Raw genomic sequence first — 17,394 nt, forward strand, 5'->3', positions numbered from 1 at the left:
TCAACATGTGCACGGATCCACGTGCCCACAATCTGTGCGCGTGAGTCGTGTCATTTCATTGGCTGTACGTATCTCTTTTGCGAATGCCATTGGTTAAGTCCTCCCGACCAGTGATTGCTGCACCGACCAGTGATTGGAGGGTTTCCCAGACACTCAGGGCCCGGCCCACTCATGTCTCGCCGGGGTTGGCAGAGTAGAGTCGGTGTAAACATACGCACGCGCTACAACTCGGAGCCGAGCAGAAATATATAAACATGTCCCCCCCTCCCCCCGCCCAGAAAAACATTACGTTGTTTGATTCTGTGTGAATTATATTACATCAACATGAACACAAACAAAGGCAGATTACGCAATAGACCGAATATATCGAGTTTGTATGATATAGATAGATTGCATAATTTGCGTTTGCTTGTGTTCATATGAATGCCATATAATTCACATTGAATCTATGTATGTTTATATATATGTATATATATGTGTGTGTGTGTGTGTGTGTGTGTGTGTGTGTGTGTGTGTGTGTGTGTGTGTGTGTGTGTGTGTGTGTGTGTGTGTGTGTGTGTGTGTGTGTGTGTGTGCGTGTGTGAGTATACATGTTATACATACATAAACATATTCACTATACGTAGCCTATTGAAGTTCCAATTTAATATTGTTTCAAATGATATACATAGTTTAGGCCTACATATTGTTCCAATGTCTAGTAGGCAAAAATATTTTTTAGGCCAAATAAGGCTTTTGCCAAAACATAACCAGACTTGACAAAATGTCAACCCTGTTTTTGTTCAAATACTCTTTGTCGTCGTCCAAAAGACTCCACCATTCTTAACATTCAAGGGCAGTGACCTGCAGGGTAAACCCACTGAACTCCCAAGACCGACTAGGCCATAGGTTATCCTCTTGGTTGCAACTCCGCAAAACGTATAGCCATGTGAGGCAAGGACAGGTTGCTTTTTTATCATCGCATTGATACCTTAATTGCTAAAGATGACATGTGTTTAGTTGTACTGGTATGTCTAATATTAAGGGTAAGCTCTTCTCCCTCCTGCATGCAGTCAGTCAGGCGCGTGTTCCCTTCCCCCATGCAGCATGAACACATGAACCCAACGCCCTGCCCCCGCAACATACACACAACATGCAGTGTCCTAGTCTGACCTACAGCGCATTTCTGCCTTCGACCAAGGTAGTAGTTATATTATAGTAGCCTATAGCCTAGATATGAACTACTCAGTCAACGTTTTGTCCATGTGTGTTTTGCTGCAAAACAAAAACATCATGGCTAACCAATGGTAATAGTAAACCACCTACACCAGTTTGTGTTTGTTAAGGCTGTAGGTAAGGTGAACTAAGTCAAGAAGATAGGCACTTCCCTCCAGGCATTCCACGGCAACACACAAACTCGTTGAACCTCCTCTGGGTTCACGGGTGCACCGAAGACCACCCCCACCTCCTCCTGCGCCACCCATCCCCCCATACACTAATTCCCCAACCCCGGACCTATAGTGGTGTTTTTCTCCATCCAGCTATCTTTTCCATCCTGCAATGTATTGACAGTGCTGAAAATACTCCTGCTATAAGCCTATGGGATACCAGTCATGCACCAAATGAGAATAGGTCGATAGGCATATATCTGTTGAAGAAGGGGAATAACTTAGAAACATGTTTGACGCGATTGTTGTTGTGAATGTCACTTGAGTTCCTATTTTAACAGCAAAATAATCCAAATCAAATGCTCATTTAAATGTGGCTTTTGGTACAACTGGTGGTAGGACTACGAGTCAATGGGATTTCTTTCTTAAATAAAACAAAGATTAGACTACGGTCCATCAATGTTTAGGTTGTGTAGGACCACATCTCTAAATGGTGAACTAAAAACTAGAGTATGGAGTATTTCCAACCAAAAACACATGATTTATTCTGATCTACATGACATGTTTAGTTGAGAGATGTACCAATTGTGTAGTATTTATAAAATAATGGGTAATATTGTCCAAGCTGTTAGTGTAGGGCCTATAGCCTGTAGGCCTACACCATACAGGCTTACCAACCTTTACGGTTGGTAAGCCTGGACGGACGACAGCCTACACCTGAGGTGAGGTCCTCTTTTAAACCGAGTTCTTCTCATTCTCTTGACTTATTGGGTTCAGGGATCATCTCAGGTTTCAAACGCTTTCATCCAGCCAAGCCTTTTAGTTGAGTGGAAAAACACACACACATAGCGTACTCGGGGACACGGTACTACTTGTTGTCTGCTACATGTTACCGGGAGAATGAGGTTTCACGTTGGAAATTACTATAAAACAATAAACAATAAATCACCTACTAAAAAACAGTTTTACCCCACTGCATTACAATGTAGGTATGAGGTCTGAGGTCACAAGGTCCAGAACTCGGTCAGTTGTTGTAGATGACCCGAAACAACACCAATCAGAAACAGAGCTTTTCTTGTCTTTGAACATCATTAAATGGAGATGAGTTCATCAGGACGCATGACTTTCTCTTATTTTTCTAATAAAAATGTGTGTGGACGTAGAAGTCGCCTCTCCTGCTGAACTCGAATCAGCCTTCACTGCGGAGGGAATATTGGAATGGATGACTGTTTCTCATTAGTTTGACATTAATCAATCCTTATTCAGGGAGGATTTGCAGATTCTTAATAAGAATTGCTAGAGAAGCAAGAATTGCTTGCTTCTCTAACATCGTAAGAATTGTCCACCGGCCAGCAGGTCCTCCTCAGGGTCCAGTCTGGGACAGTAGACTCGGAACCAGGTCTCGCTGTGGGACAGGAGATCCATTCAGCCGCTGTGGGAAACCTTTCATTAAAGCAAGCGCTGCACCCCAGGTTTATTGTTTTGAACCAACAAGACAGCAGATGATGGTTTTTATTATAACTCTACAAACTTATTATTACACAATGTTGTTGAACACACACGCAAGTCCCTGCGCTTAAAGGCACCCAGTGCAACTTTCGAGGCTTAAAAATAAACATTCAATTTCTAGTCTTTTTTACACGTAGTAAGTTTCAATAACTCCATTCCATTACATACCGACATTTAAGCAGCAAAGATGAGACGTCGTTGTGTGGTGAGAACTGATACAAAATCGATAACAACAACAATGCCGCCCTTTTCTTTATTTTTTGTAACCTACAATAAATAAAACAGGCTTCCAGTCAATGGAAAAATGGCTTCTCCCCACCGGCGATTGTTGTTGTTTACGATTTTCTATCAGTTCTCACCACACAACGACGTCTCATCTTTGCTCCTTGAATGTCGATATGTAATGGTATGGAGTTATTGAAACTTACTACGTGTAAAAAAGACTAGAAATTTAATGTTTATTTTTCATTGAATGTTTACATAAAGTTGCACTGGGTGCCTGACCGCCTAGCAAACAATCGATTTTCTGATGTTATCTAGTGTTTCGTCTTTTCATTTAATTAATTTTAATTGCGTGTGCAGAAGGCGTTGTCGTATCATCTGATAGAAATACCCCTATGCGAACCGGTGCATACGACTGATCATATAGACTAGAGTCTATACTAGGATACGAAATATAGCCTATAGTATTTCGCATTAGGCCTACTCGATGCCACGGGAAACACATAGGGGGGGCGGGTTTGTGAAGTGGCCAACGATTCAGATGTCAATTCAATGATAAATTAATCTCAATATTAATAACCAATAAACGGGTTTTGGTTTGGATTTGCTACGGCATTATCGACCACCAGCCGTCGCTCAGCATCTAAGTGATCTGCCCCTGCAGCCTAGAACCTCTTGCAGACAGATTAGCTATGTTGTTTGACTGTATTGCTGCGGTCTGGGCCAGGACCTCCTCGAAAAAGAGATTTCGTGATCGAAATGTGCTCACCTTGTTGAATAGGCCTATAGGTTTATTGAGAATACAAAACATATCATAAGTGTGTTCTTGCAGTCTGGTATGCATATGGTATTTCCTTGTCACATTGGTTCTCAATATGTCGGCATGTGTTATTCAGAGTAGTAGTAGTAGTAGGAGCATTTGTTCTGCACGAAGCGGTGTTCCGGTGGATATTTGTGAATGAAACCAAATGACTACACCCACTGCAATAATTAGACCAATAGCCAAGAGGGAATTGTGTTATGCCACGCCCCCGACGATAGCTGGCGACCAATTGGAATTGGACATTCGGCAGACTGTTGCAAAATATTGCACTTCACATACAAAATTAAAGGGTTAATTGAAAGGAAGTTCATTGACATTGTAAATGTATTGCAAAAGCTTCAGCTCGTCTATGAAATCCTAATATCGAATACAGACATTATACATTGGCCTCCACACGATCTAGGAATTATTGACCCAAAGATGACCGGAGTTTATGGTAATACAATGCGGGCCTATTTAATAATTTAGGCTAATGTGCTTTAAACTTTCAATAAAACTTCGAATAATATTTTAATCTGCCGTATACACGAAACACCATAACGGGCATATTATTATGATTATGATCATTATATGATAGATGCCGAATGTATCTGTCCAGGCAATGGCGGTAGGGTAGTTGGTATCAGTAATTTCTCATGGGATCACTACTCCCTCTTGTGGTCAACATCAGAACAACAACATACAGGTTACTACCCAAATATATTACACAGAAAGTGGTAGATTCGGTGAAATGTTCACCTTATTTATGTGAAATCAAACTATGCGTACACTAGCATTATGTAATTCCCTCAGACTGTTAGAAAACCAAACCCTTATACACTCGCAATTTTACATTTGAAATGAACAAAAGTAACACAGTTTGGAATAATAAGAGGTAAATTATTGAATGAAGAGTCTCTTTCTCCCTCATTAGGCTATTCCTCTGGCCGTCCCCTGATCCGAGCCCCTCTCTGAGCCCCTAAGCTTCCCCCTCTGTTTTGTTAACACCGCCATCAGAAAATAACATGGGAACCATTCCCACTCACTCCTTTAACTTTAACCTCTCATTACATAGCTCTCTCTTTCCCCGCTCTCCATTTATTCATTCCTCTTTTCCCTGGGAACTGGTTCTGTGTCATTCCACCCTCGGACCAAAGTGGAGCAGGTGGATTCCGAATGTATTCCAGTGCCTCTCAGTCTCTCTCTCACTCCACTGACCTCCTCTCTCTCTCTCTCTCTCTCTCTCTCTCTCTCTCTCTCTCTCTCTCTCTCTCTCTCTCTCTCGTTCTCTCTCTCTCTCCCCCCCCCCCCCCCCTCTCGCTCTAACTAACGGGGATTTGGACCTTGTGTTCACCACTTTCCTTTATCATTGTGTATGGGTGAGGAGGGCTAACATGGACTGGGTGGCTCTGTTTTTCCCTCTAACGGTGCTCCTTAGCCGATGGATTGTAGTGCCAGCGGCCGGTAAGATCTTTAAACTAATACAACAGCTATTTGCCTTCTTTATTTTGGGCTTTGGAGGTCATTGTAGCATCATGGGTTTTATTAAAACACTTCAAGTTGTATTAGATACAACTTCAGTGGTTTTAAAAGTATGAATGTATTACAAATAGGATTGTATCACAAATCAGAAAATCTGATGCATCGTCTCTGAAAAACTCAAAGGACTGTACTTGTCTTAATTTGACTCTTTTAAATTTTCTTTCAGAGGAAACATACTGGACCTACACCGGTAAGTGCATCTTATCAATGTACTGTGTTAGTATCCACAACACAAACAGTGACTTGCTTGGCTTTTGATATTTTACATGCAAGGTTTATTTAAGAACCAATCAGGACGTGGTAAGCACTTGCTAACAGTCCGAGGTGTGTTTCCCCGGTCTCCAGCAGCTCCCCACCACCCAGTTCCTCTGCTCCGCTCTTGTTCTCCCTCGATCTGAATTAGTTACAGCTGGTGGAGCTGGCATCACAGAGGACCAGTCACAGCAGAGATGATGAAGAGAGGCATGTGTGTGCATGGTTGTGTGTGTGTGCATGGTTGTGTGTTTTGTGTACGTGTGTGTGTGTGTGTGTGTGCGTGTGTGTGTGTGTGTGTGTGTGTGTGTGTGTGTGTGTGTGTGTGTGTGTGTGTGTGTGTGTGTGTGTGTGTGTGTGTGTGTGTGTGTGTGTGTGTGTGTGTGTGTGTGTGTGTGTGTGTGTGAGAGAGAGTGTATGTTTGTATGTGAGGCAGGTGTAACTGGAAGAAAATGTGAGGGTGAGAGATGGTGTGGTGGAGTGATGAAGCAGCATTGTGACAGCGCACAATAACCAGTGTGTTTATTGTATCACGGATGTACACTAGCCACCTATTGTGCGGATGGTGGCATTGTGGAAACGGACGGGCACGCACACTAACCGTCTCAGTTCAGTACAATGACATCACTTGGCTCACGGGACACACAGTGCCAGGAGCCTGTGTTTCTTTAGGGGCCTTCTCTGCTAAATGTGCATTGAAAATCATCACCCAGCCGGGGTCAACAGCAGCAGAAAACCGTCCCATAATGCTAAAACATTTAGACCAAGACTTATAAGCATCTGAAGTCTTATAGACATTAACTAGTGGAAGACTGACACTGTTTACACAGGAGGGAGGCTGGGAGCTGCATGTGAACGAATGGGCATCCATTAGTTCAGAGGGGAGAGAAAAGTACATAATAGACACTAGCTTGCGTCTCTCACGCACACACATGCGCACACACACACAGTCAGTCAGTTATGGGGGGTGAGGAGTGCAAATATTATTAGGCAGTATAATACGAGGTTGAAATGAACATAAGCACAAGTTATGGGCATGATTGTGTGTGTGTGTGAGTGGGTGAGTGTGTGTAGGTGTTAGTGTTTGTGTAGCTTTGTTCAAAAATCCATTCAGTCGAATTACTGCATGCTAAGAGAGTGAAATAGCCATACTGGTCAGAATATGCAGCCTGTGGTTTCCATGGGGACATCCATGACAACCCACAGCGGGAAGGCAGGAAAACACTTTTGAAGGTTGATTATGTTTGGGGTTGCTGGGGTCTGGGGTGGTGGAGTATCATAGGGGGTAGGGGGTAGAAGCTGCGGTGGATGCATGTATCACGACTAATGAGGCAGGTTGAAAGATTCCAAGTGAACCAGATGTGTGTCAGTGATTCTGTAAGGGTATGTAGGGGTATTCATGTGACACGAGAGAGGCTGGATTGACTGGAGCTCAGAGTATGTTATCAGAGAGTAACTTGTTAAGAGGGATTGTTTCTTAACTACTGCCAGAGGATAGAAGAACCCAGAGGTAAAGAGAGCTCAGTTTGTTGGGTTATTCCGAGGCAGGCTCCTGCACGGAATGGAAATATAGAAAATATGGTTTACCCCTATTCACAGGAATGATCATAATCCTCTATGCACACATAAGCCTGTTGTGAGAGTGGTCAGTAAGTAGAGCCCATAGGTCTGAAGTGTGTGTGTTCTTGCTAAATACTTGGTATGTAAGCACCGGTGTGCAGAAGTTCTTCTTGCAATGCACATTCTAGCATCCCCTTTTCATTCTTGCATACGTTTGGCATTCCCCTTCAGGCTCTCTTCCGACCTTGTCTTTCTTGGGTTGTTTTTTGTCTCTTTTTCTTCCTGGTGCCTGGGCAACATTCTCCCTACCCTACACACTTGGCATTTCTTTTGTGGTTAACTCTGTCCCGCATTATGTCTTTATGTCTACCTGTTTGCAATATCCTAAAGATCCTATGAATATACTTTAAAAGGACAAGCTCTGAACGCCATGCACATACACACCTATCATACACACACACACGCACACATACACACCTATCATACACACACACACACACACACACACACACACACACACACACACACACACACACACACACACACACACACACACACACACACACACACACACACACACACACACACACACACACACACACACATACGCAAAAAAATGCACACTCACACACACACACACATACGCAAAAAATGCACACACACACACACACACACACACACACAAATGTGTGTGTGTGTGGCAGATTATAACAAATAGGTATGTATTTGAACAGTAACGAAGCAACAGTTAGATTTTATTTTCTTAATCAATACAATTTTATGAATGGATGACTAGAGGCGTAACGGCAGTGTGTGATTGGTCAGCTTAAATGTTTGTCAATCTCCCTCCATGGTTTCCTTAAGGCTTGGTGGGCCAATCGCAGTGGTCAACGTACTTTCCGGAGTGTAGTGGCTACTCTCAGTCTCCTATTGACGTGGTGACGTCTCAGACCAAACACGACCCTACACTGAGCCCGCTGACCCCCCTGGGCTACAGCCAGCATGGCAACCAGCCCTTCTCTCTCTACAACAACGGACATACAGGTATATCAATCAGGAGGCCATTCTGATCCCCTGCTCCTACTGGGATGGTTTCCAAGCAACCAGTTAGTTTGTTTGATCTTTGGACTTACCCATCACAGGTAACCTGGCACCTAAACACCAGACGCCTTGAGTCTTTTTTAGCAGGCATTGGATTTCTACCAAAGAAAAAGGGTCATATTCATATAAATGATATAATATACAAAATACTCAATTTCTAAAAGTTTTTTTACAACCAGATTCCACCAGCTTTCCCCTCTGATCCACTCTGCAGCCAAGAACCATGAGCATGTTTACTGATTCTCCTACTGCTCCTCCCGCCCAGTGGTGATCGAGCTGCCGGACTGGATGGGCCTACGGGGGCTACCCTGGCTATACACGGCTGCCCAGATGCACCTCCACTGGGGCAGTGGGGGCCCAGGCCATGGGGGCAGTGAACACACCATCGACGGAGAGAGCACAGACGCAGAGGTATCACAGGGCCAGGGGTTCCTCCAGAGGAGTATGGAATCATGTGGAACACTTTCTAAGGATTTATATCGTGCCGTTAAGGATTTAGTAGCATGTAGGATACTGTGGTTCAATTAAAGAACGTGAAACATTGATGTGATTTAAATCAATCAAATCTGTAGAAAACTAAACTATAAGAAGGATTGATTCCATCAATGACTAAACCTAAATCTTAAATTGTTAATTGTTGTTGTAACAGTGTTGGTTGGTCTTCATTACTCCAAAATATATACAGTACATTGCTTATTACATTTGCAGGAACAACACTGCCCTGCTTTAACCCAGTTAGAGGTTTCTATACGTTTTATGGTATTAAACCTTTTTTTGGTTCGCAAGTAACTCTGTAATCTGCGGTTGACTAACCAGGTGAAAATAAGCCCATACTTCAAGGTCTTGGGATTTAACATGTTAAGCTTATTCTGTGTCAAACCAAGCATGCTCCCAAAAACAGCGGCCTGTCCTCCATCTCTCTCTCTCCCCCTCTCCGTCTCTCTGTCTCTCTCTCTGTCTCTCCCCCTCCATCTCTGTCTCTCTGTCCCCCCCCCCTCCCTGTCTCTCTCTCTCTCTCTCCCCCTCCCTCTCTCCATCTCCTCTTCTCCCCTTTTTTCCGCTCTCTTCCCAGTTTTCTTTTCCTAGTCTTGTAGATTATCAAGAGATAGCTATATGAAGATACTTCGCCTCTTCCATTCGTTCATGCCTCTTCATTCACTCTTTTGACTATTGCCATGTGAAGCCCTCTTAAACCCCATCCCTCTGACCTCCAGCTCCACCTGGTCCACTACAATTCAGACCTCTACCCCAACATCTCCACGGCGATGACCAAGGAGAACGGCTTAGCTGTGTTGGGGATCCTCATAGAGGTGACTGTGACACCTATCCATGGCATCAGTTATTATCCTCCACATTGCTCTGGTTTCGATATTGCCAATGCTCCGGCTGGATGGGTAAGAGATGTAATGAGTGTTTATTAATATCTCAGTTTTCTAGACAGGTCCGGAGAACAACCAAGCATTTGATAACATCCTCAACTATCTGGGACGCGTTAGACACGCAGGTGAGAACAGTCATTGGATCTCACTCATCGGATTAACAGCTGTTGTCGGTTTTTTACTTTTTAACATAGATTATATCATATATTTTTTTCTATTAAAGTCATTCTTATTATGTTACAAAGTTCAAACAGGAGAACACAGAAGGCCTTCCAAAATTCCAACTTTGTAGTTTACATTTCAATAACCTGCATTAACCCTGATTATTCTACTTCGTTTAAGAATGCCTGATTCTGATTGGCTGGGAGGAGGGCATTAACCCGTCATGTTGCCCACTGACTTGTCGGTTGTACTTGCTACTGACTGAGCACAGCGTCATCAAATAGTAGATCAATACGCCGGTTGTATTTTTTGGAATACTCGATTCTGATTGGCTGCAGGGTGCCCATCAATCCCTGATATATATGGACAACTGCTAAGTAGTTCCAGTCAAATTGTCTGTTCAGCCTTCAAAACAAGAGCTGGTAAATTGTGAAATGTGCATCAAACTGTAATCAGAAAACGCGGTTATATGCTATAGACCCTATAGTATCTGTGGTACCGTATAAGGCTGGGACGAATTTCGAATTATAAACATGTACAATCCATAACGTTAGCTCTCTGACTCATAGCTGAACGGACTAGAGACCTCCCGTTGCCAAGTCGTATCTAAGGTCCGTCCTATTTACTGGAGGAGTGAACAACGTTTACGTTGCATAAAAACCTTACGGGAGGGTATTGATTGTTCCAGGTATTAGTCAAACCCTCAGGTGTTACCAGGGAAACTAATTTATGGCTTGTGAAAAACTTTATATTTGGATTGTAAAACGCATGAAAATATAAATTAATGGTGTTCATAAATAAAAGGGACTACTTTTTGAGGGAAATTAACTCAAACAGAGTATACATTTAATAAGCATGCAATACAAATAAGAAAAAGCATAATTATTAAAGTATTTAAATTGCCCGGCTCGTGGAAGGTTACCACCCAAGACGACGAGCCGGACATATCAAACTGTTTATTGCCCTGCCTCTTGTTGATTATCCCTTACTTATATCATAATTATTTTTCTATTAAAGTCATTCTTCTTATGTTACAAAGTTCAAACTGGAGATCTCAGAATGCCTTCCAAAATTTCAACATTGTAGTGTACATTTCAATAACCTGCATTAACCCTGATTATATCATACATGAATGAAGACCTCCCTATCCCGGACCCTGGTTGGGATCAGTTCATCAGTTCACTTTTACTAATAATTGTATTTGTGGGAAATAAAGTTTAGAGCCAAGCCAAGCAGCCCACGGCCCGTCCAGAGAAGTCAGGAAGTAGCCCTCTGCCTGACCCTAGAGGCAGACCCAATGAATGAATGAATGAATGACTTGGCTTTTCCTTGCTTCCTGATCACTGGCAGACCAGAAAGTGTTCATCCCGGCCTTCAACATCGAGGCTCTGCTTCCCGGGAACATGTGGCGGTACTATCGCTACAAGGGCTCCCTGACCACCCCGCCCTGCGACCAGACCGTCCTCTGGACACTGTTCCAGGAGAGGATCAGCATCTCACAGGCCCAGGTCAGGACACAGATCAGACAGAAGACACAAGATCATGTCTCTGATTAGTACTTACCTAATACGTTTGACATGGTGAGACTGCAAATGTGTCAGACAGGAAAGGGTTGCCGTGAAAAGGACTGGACTTTAATATAATTCTACATATAAAACGGATGAATAAATTCGTCTTGTGTGTGTTTTTATTGTTATAGATCTTCTTCTTGTATTATATTGTCCTCTTCACTTTTCTCTTCCTCCCCCTTCTCCCTGCTCAGCTGCTGAAGCTGGAGACGTCTCTGTACTCCAGCAGAGAAGAGGAACCAGACAAGATGCTCCTCCAAGACAACTACCGCTCCACCCAGCCCCCCAACAACAGGGTGGTCCTCACCTCCTTTTCAGAAGGTTAGAGAGAGAGGGAGAGATAGGGGGGGAGGGAGAGCGAGAGCGAGAAAGACAGAGAGAGAGAGTGAGAGAGAGAAAAAGAGAGAGAGAGAGAAAGAGAGAGAGAGGTGGGGTCTAACGAGAGCGATAGAGACAGATAGTGAGGAAGAGGGAGAGAGAGAGTGAGGAAGAGAGAAGAGAGAGAGAGAGAGAGAGAGAGAGAGAGAGAGAGAGAGAGAGAGAGAGAGAGAGAGAGAGAGAGAGAGAGAGAGAGAGAGAGAGGGGTGAGGTCTAACAAGATATAGCTGAACAATGATTACAAATGGCTTAAAGAAATTCAGAATCAAAATGTACATTTTACAAGGAATGAATCTCTACAAATGTAGAGCAGGAAGGTCTTGGGTGTCGCTGCAGGTCAGCTTTGGCCACCAGCACAGGCGGCCCAGAGTTAAATGGCAGAGGGAACATGTTACAACTAGTGACTATGGGACTCCGAGAGAGGGAGGAAGAGCGAGTGAGAGAGAAGCACAGTGAGGGAGAGAAAGAAAGGGGGGGGAGAGGATGGGATGAATATGTGATGGGGGGGGGGCAGTGTTTGTTTGCAAGCTGATTAGCAAAAGGATTAGCAAAAACTAAACACTGACTCCATTGTTGCAACGTGAGTTTAACAGAGAAAAACGTGTGTGGGGGGAGAGAAAAAAGAGCGACAAGGGGAGAGAGAGAGGGGGACAGAGTGGGACAGAGAACGACAAAAGGCGAAAGAATGTGCGTTCTTTCTAACGAGCTGCTGTACCAACAGCGCTGTCACAACGTCGACCATTCATGAGCTTCAAAGAAAACAATCATCAAAATCCGACCAAACCAATTCTTATGAACTGTATGAGACAATGTCTAACGGCCCCCTTGTGTATCTTTTACAGGATCACTCAAGGATTTGTCCTCTGGTAAGACTTGTGTAGGAAACATGTTTTTGTATATCATTTAATCTTATGACACAGTATACCGAAGTCTTTCGGAGTAAAACGTGTTCCCATTAACAGTGTGTGTGGCGTTTGTATATGTGTGTGTGTGTGTCTGTGTGTGTATATGTATACGTGTATGTGTATGTGTGTGTGCGTGTGTGTGTGTGCATGCGTGTGCGTGCGTCTGTGTGTATGCGTTCCTCAGTATAGCTGGTGTGAACATGTCTCATTTCCATTTCCCATGTGTCTCTCCCAAGGTGAGGTCACCGCCATAGTTGTGGGGGTCATGTGTGGCTGCGTGGGTCTGGCCGTCATCATCCGTTTCATCGTAAAGACGATACGGTACAACGCACACACTGGCCTCTCGCTACTCACACACACACACACACACACACACACACACACACACACACACACACACACACACACACACACACACACACACACACACACACACACACACACACACACACACACACACACAAACCACACACACACCACACACACACACAAGTTCACAACATACACTGGTGGTGGTGGGTATTGTCGTGTTTTGGTGTTGTGAGGGCTGGTGGGGCCTGACTGTAAGAGCAAGCGCTTTGGAAACTGTGGACTCCATGAGATCCAACACAGCTGCCTGTGTCCTTTCATTCATTCACTGTTTTATCTTTTGACAGATTTCTCAAACATTTCCGCAATGAGAGAGCAGTGAACAGGTGGCCTGATCTATAATACCTGTTCTACTATCAACCCATTAGAAGCATCTCAGATGTGACTGATTTAACATGAATGTAACTTATGGCCGCAAGTGAAGATCTCCAATGATGAAGGCAAAGGGATATATGGAATCATTACATTTCTATGTAATTACAAAAACCTTAAATGCGCAAAGCTAAATAATCCTTAGCCTGGACAATTAAATCCATTTAATTACATTTAAACTTTGTTTGCGCCGTTTGTACACCTTTTCTGATCCATGTACCAAAAATAACTCAGTGGAGATCAAAACTTGCGTGCCGAAACATTGACAACAGCTGAATTAATATGGCTATGCATGTATGATAAGTAACTAGCCTTCATTATGAACATTCCATGACTGAAGGAGTTGAAAGAGAGGCTAGAAAAGTGGATGTCTCAAGGATGTCTTCATGTTTCTCCATTCATTATGTGATTTTACTGTCCTACCAAAACTATTACGATTTCTCTCAATAATTATACCTAATTTTGAATTACTTATCTTAGAACCAAATTTGAAGGTTTATTTTAGAACTTTGGTAGGGGAAAGAGGGGATATTATGAATAATACTTTAACAAATCCTATTTTCAGATTTAACAACATATTTGTTTCTACTTCCGCCTCCTCAACGAAACGCTGTCGTGTGTGATAAAGAAATTATTATTATTTTCAGATGTTTGACTAATGAGTAGATTACCAATAGAAGGGCGACAGATCAGTCGCATGATGATTGAGCAAAGCCCCCTTGTGATTTGCAGTTGTTACATAGTTACTTGATTGTTTCCTCTGATCTCATGACAGCTCTACCTCTAGCTGGGACGTCCTGCCCAGTATCCGGCCCACCCCAATGCCAAGGTCACCATTCAACCCCCCCCCCCCCCCCCCACCCACCTTCCCTTCAACTCTTTAACCCTCACAGTCTCAATCTCTCAGGCCCCTTCTCCTCAGAACACAGCAGCGTGTGTTTAGAGGCTAGACCTCAACGGTTAACCTAGGCTAGCCATCCTAACACGTGCACTAGTGCATTATACAGGAAGGAATTCAATTAGGCCTTTCCTGCTGTGACCTCGTTTGATGTAAGGCAGTAGAAGTTGCATAACACGTTAAATCCCATTTATTTTATATATATATATATATATATATATATATATATATAATATATATATTGAATTCCTTCCTGTATTATGCACTAGTGCACATGTTAGGAGGGCTAGTCTAAGTTAACCGTTGAGGTTAGTTTGTACTCTTGCAGGTTTTCAGAATGGATTGGTTTGGCATTTATTAACAAATCACTTTTCTAGTACCCCTTAACAGTATATGCCCTATCGATTGTTAAAAGCATTCCTTTTACTTTAACTACACTCTAAATAAGCTCATATGTTTACGCTACAAAAGTAGTCCTGCTAATGCATACAGAGATTTTGGCATGCTTTATCACTTACATGATGATATTGAAGGGTCATATTGCATTAATTTGGGAAAAATAAAGGTACACACTTAATTTGTTTCGCAATTGAATGCAGTACACTCAATACTCTATCGCAGTGGTTCTCAAATTGAGGTCCGCGGACTTCTAGGGGTACTTTGGCGTACTGCAGGGAGTACTCCGAAAAATGCATAGCCTATATATCCTTTATTTTTCACCCTGATTAAATTTAAATTCTGAAAGGTAGACAATACAAAATCAAGAAAATGTACTAGTGGTTGAAGCACAGGCCCGTGTTTCTCTATAAATTGTGAGTATTTGCACCCTTATAATGTTCATTTCTTCGGTGAAGGGGGTACTCAGTTGAAAAAATATCTCAGAGGGGGTACACTGGTAGGAAAAGTTTGAGAACCACTGCTTTATAGGTTTAAACTGACAATTTAGAATAAGTGCAAAGTAATTCTCCTGCAAAAAGATGGAGTTAATGTCATTCTAATTCTAACCTGTGTGAACCATGGATTGACGCTGTACGTAACTTGGCGGAGCAGGGCCTCTGCTGGATAATGTAACAAACTGCACATTGAGTCACGACGCCCTCTGCTGTTTCAGGGCGAACATGTCGGAGAAGCAGAATGAACAGAAACAAGACGTTGCTCTCAGTTTGACATCTGGAGCAGGAGGTCCTAAAGAAGAGCCCTTGTCTTCACTTAAAGCCGAGCCCTGACCAATCAGGGATCCCCAACATCACCGCAACTCGGAGCAGTCTCTTAGGCTTAAGGCAAAAAAGTTTTTGGGCTCCTGTTTCCATCCCCATTCACTTATCTCCACAGTGGCCCGAGGGAAACCAAAAAAATATCTGAAAGATAGACAGGTTGTTTTAAAGATCGGGGCATACCTAAAATAATAAATAAGGGATGAAATTACTTGGAAATTTGATTTTTGTAAAATATCTTGCCCTTCAATGTTACGAATCAAGTCAGTACAACTTGCAACCAAGGCTTGGAGTCTGGACACATTGCGGGATGGGGCAGTCTCTAGAGGATTTCTTTGTCATCTTTTACCTTTGTATCCTGTGGCTGCAGTATTGCTTGTAAATAACTTCACAATTGTTTTCTTCCGCCATACTTGCCTAAGGACATTGTTAAATGATGCCCCAGTAAAACAAAACAGCCTCTGAGGCCAGTGCATGTTGTTTTCTGTTGTTGGGCTTCCCTTTCTCGTCAAATGACCATGAAGAACATTCAAGCACAGCCGAGTAAGGGATTTGTAAACCTCACCTCACGTTATCTCTAGGCCTTATGTTGTCCTCCAGAAACCCAACTCAAGTATTTTTGATTAAAGGTGCTATAATTCTGTTTAAAGTGTTATGCATATAAAAAAAAATTCAAATGTAAAATAAGTCATTGATGTAGTATGATGTCTCTGAGCCTGCTGTCTGTACAGGCCTGTATTTGTATGACTTCTGTAAATAGCTCTTAAACCCATGTGCCACATTAAAATACTTGAAATATAAACCCCCTTGGCTTATAAATCTTGTTTGTAATTGACGACTAGATAATATTGCAAATTTATCTATCCATTAATCTATCTAGTGATATCTATCTATCTGTCTTTCTTGTCTGTCCGTCTGTTTCTCTCCATCCTTACATCTATCTATCTTTCCATCAATCAATCATTCAATCAATCAATCAATCTATCCATCTTTCCATCTATCTTTCTTTCTATCCATACATCTTTCCATCTAGCTATTCCTCTTTCCATCTATCTATCCATTTATTTATCAACCTATCTATCGCTTGTCTTGGGGACGGCGAGCGGCGAGCGGCGTCACAAGAATGTTTCATTCGGGGTTAAAGCCCCGAATATAATTTTTTGGTATAAAAAAAAAATAGTCACTAATGGTAGTTAGTTATTTAGAAAGAAACATGGTGTTACACCTTTCCTGTTCTTTGGCTCTCAGACCGTAGTCGGGGAGCACAGGGGAGACGTTCCCTCCAGGGCCGATGTCCTTTCGGGGGTAACACCCGACGGGGGTAGGGGAGAGGGGCACTGATGCCCAGTGTCCACTCCTCTGGACGGGAAGGGGGGGTGGGGGATGCCATCTGAAAGAAGCAGAGGTGTGCAGATGTATTTATCTTCAGTCCTTCAACTTCATACAATTATTCTCTTCATGGATTTGTCTCCATATTTACAACTGAAATGTACCTATGCTCTTGGACGGCCGATTTTATCACAGTACCCCCTGTGGTAGCGCTCGGAATCTATTCCATCCAGCTTATATATTCCATCCAGCTTGCCTATAAACATAACTGTACCTCATTCACAAATTTCCGTCCTTGGTCTGTTATAATTCGGTCCATCAGACCGAAGTCGAGGAGAACTTTTCTGGATACCTCAATGGTTGTTTTGGTGCACAGGGGTTTTGCCACAACCCACTTTATGAAAAGGTCTGTTGCTGTCGGAATAAATCTGCAACATAAAATGCATGTTATGTATGTAGTAAAAA

The 17,394-nt window shown here is 42.8% G+C and overlaps 1 protein-coding gene across 3 annotated transcripts; it reads left to right on the forward strand.

Moving 5' to 3' along the window:
• Nucleotides 1-5,230: 5,230 nt before the first annotated feature.
• Nucleotides 5,231-16,402, forward strand: ca14 (carbonic anhydrase XIV). 3 transcript variants are annotated; one of them, XM_060053671.1, is made up of 13 exons: nt 5,231-5,364; nt 5,609-5,632; nt 8,119-8,298; nt 8,621-8,766; nt 9,570-9,665; nt 9,793-9,859; nt 11,247-11,404; nt 11,659-11,785; nt 12,685-12,708; nt 12,984-13,068; nt 13,404-13,442; nt 14,264-14,317; nt 15,498-16,402. In XM_060053671.1, exons 1-13 carry the CDS (start codon nt 5,295-5,297, stop codon nt 15,610-15,612), a joined length of 1,185 nt encoding a protein of 394 aa, XP_059909654.1. In that variant the 5' UTR covers nt 5,231-5,294; the 3' UTR covers nt 15,613-16,402. The 3 variants fall into 3 exon arrangements, with proteins under 3 accessions (XP_059909654.1, XP_059909655.1, XP_059909656.1); XM_060053672.1 differs by lacking the exon at nt 13,404-13,442; XM_060053673.1 differs by lacking the exons at nt 13,404-13,442; nt 14,264-14,317.
• The last annotated feature ends 992 nt before the right edge of the window (nt 16,403-17,394 follow it).

This window comes from Gadus macrocephalus, chromosome 6 (assembly GCF_031168955.1).
Source record: "Gadus macrocephalus chromosome 6, ASM3116895v1".
Classification (NCBI taxonomy): domain Eukaryota; kingdom Metazoa; phylum Chordata; class Actinopteri; order Gadiformes; family Gadidae; genus Gadus; species Gadus macrocephalus.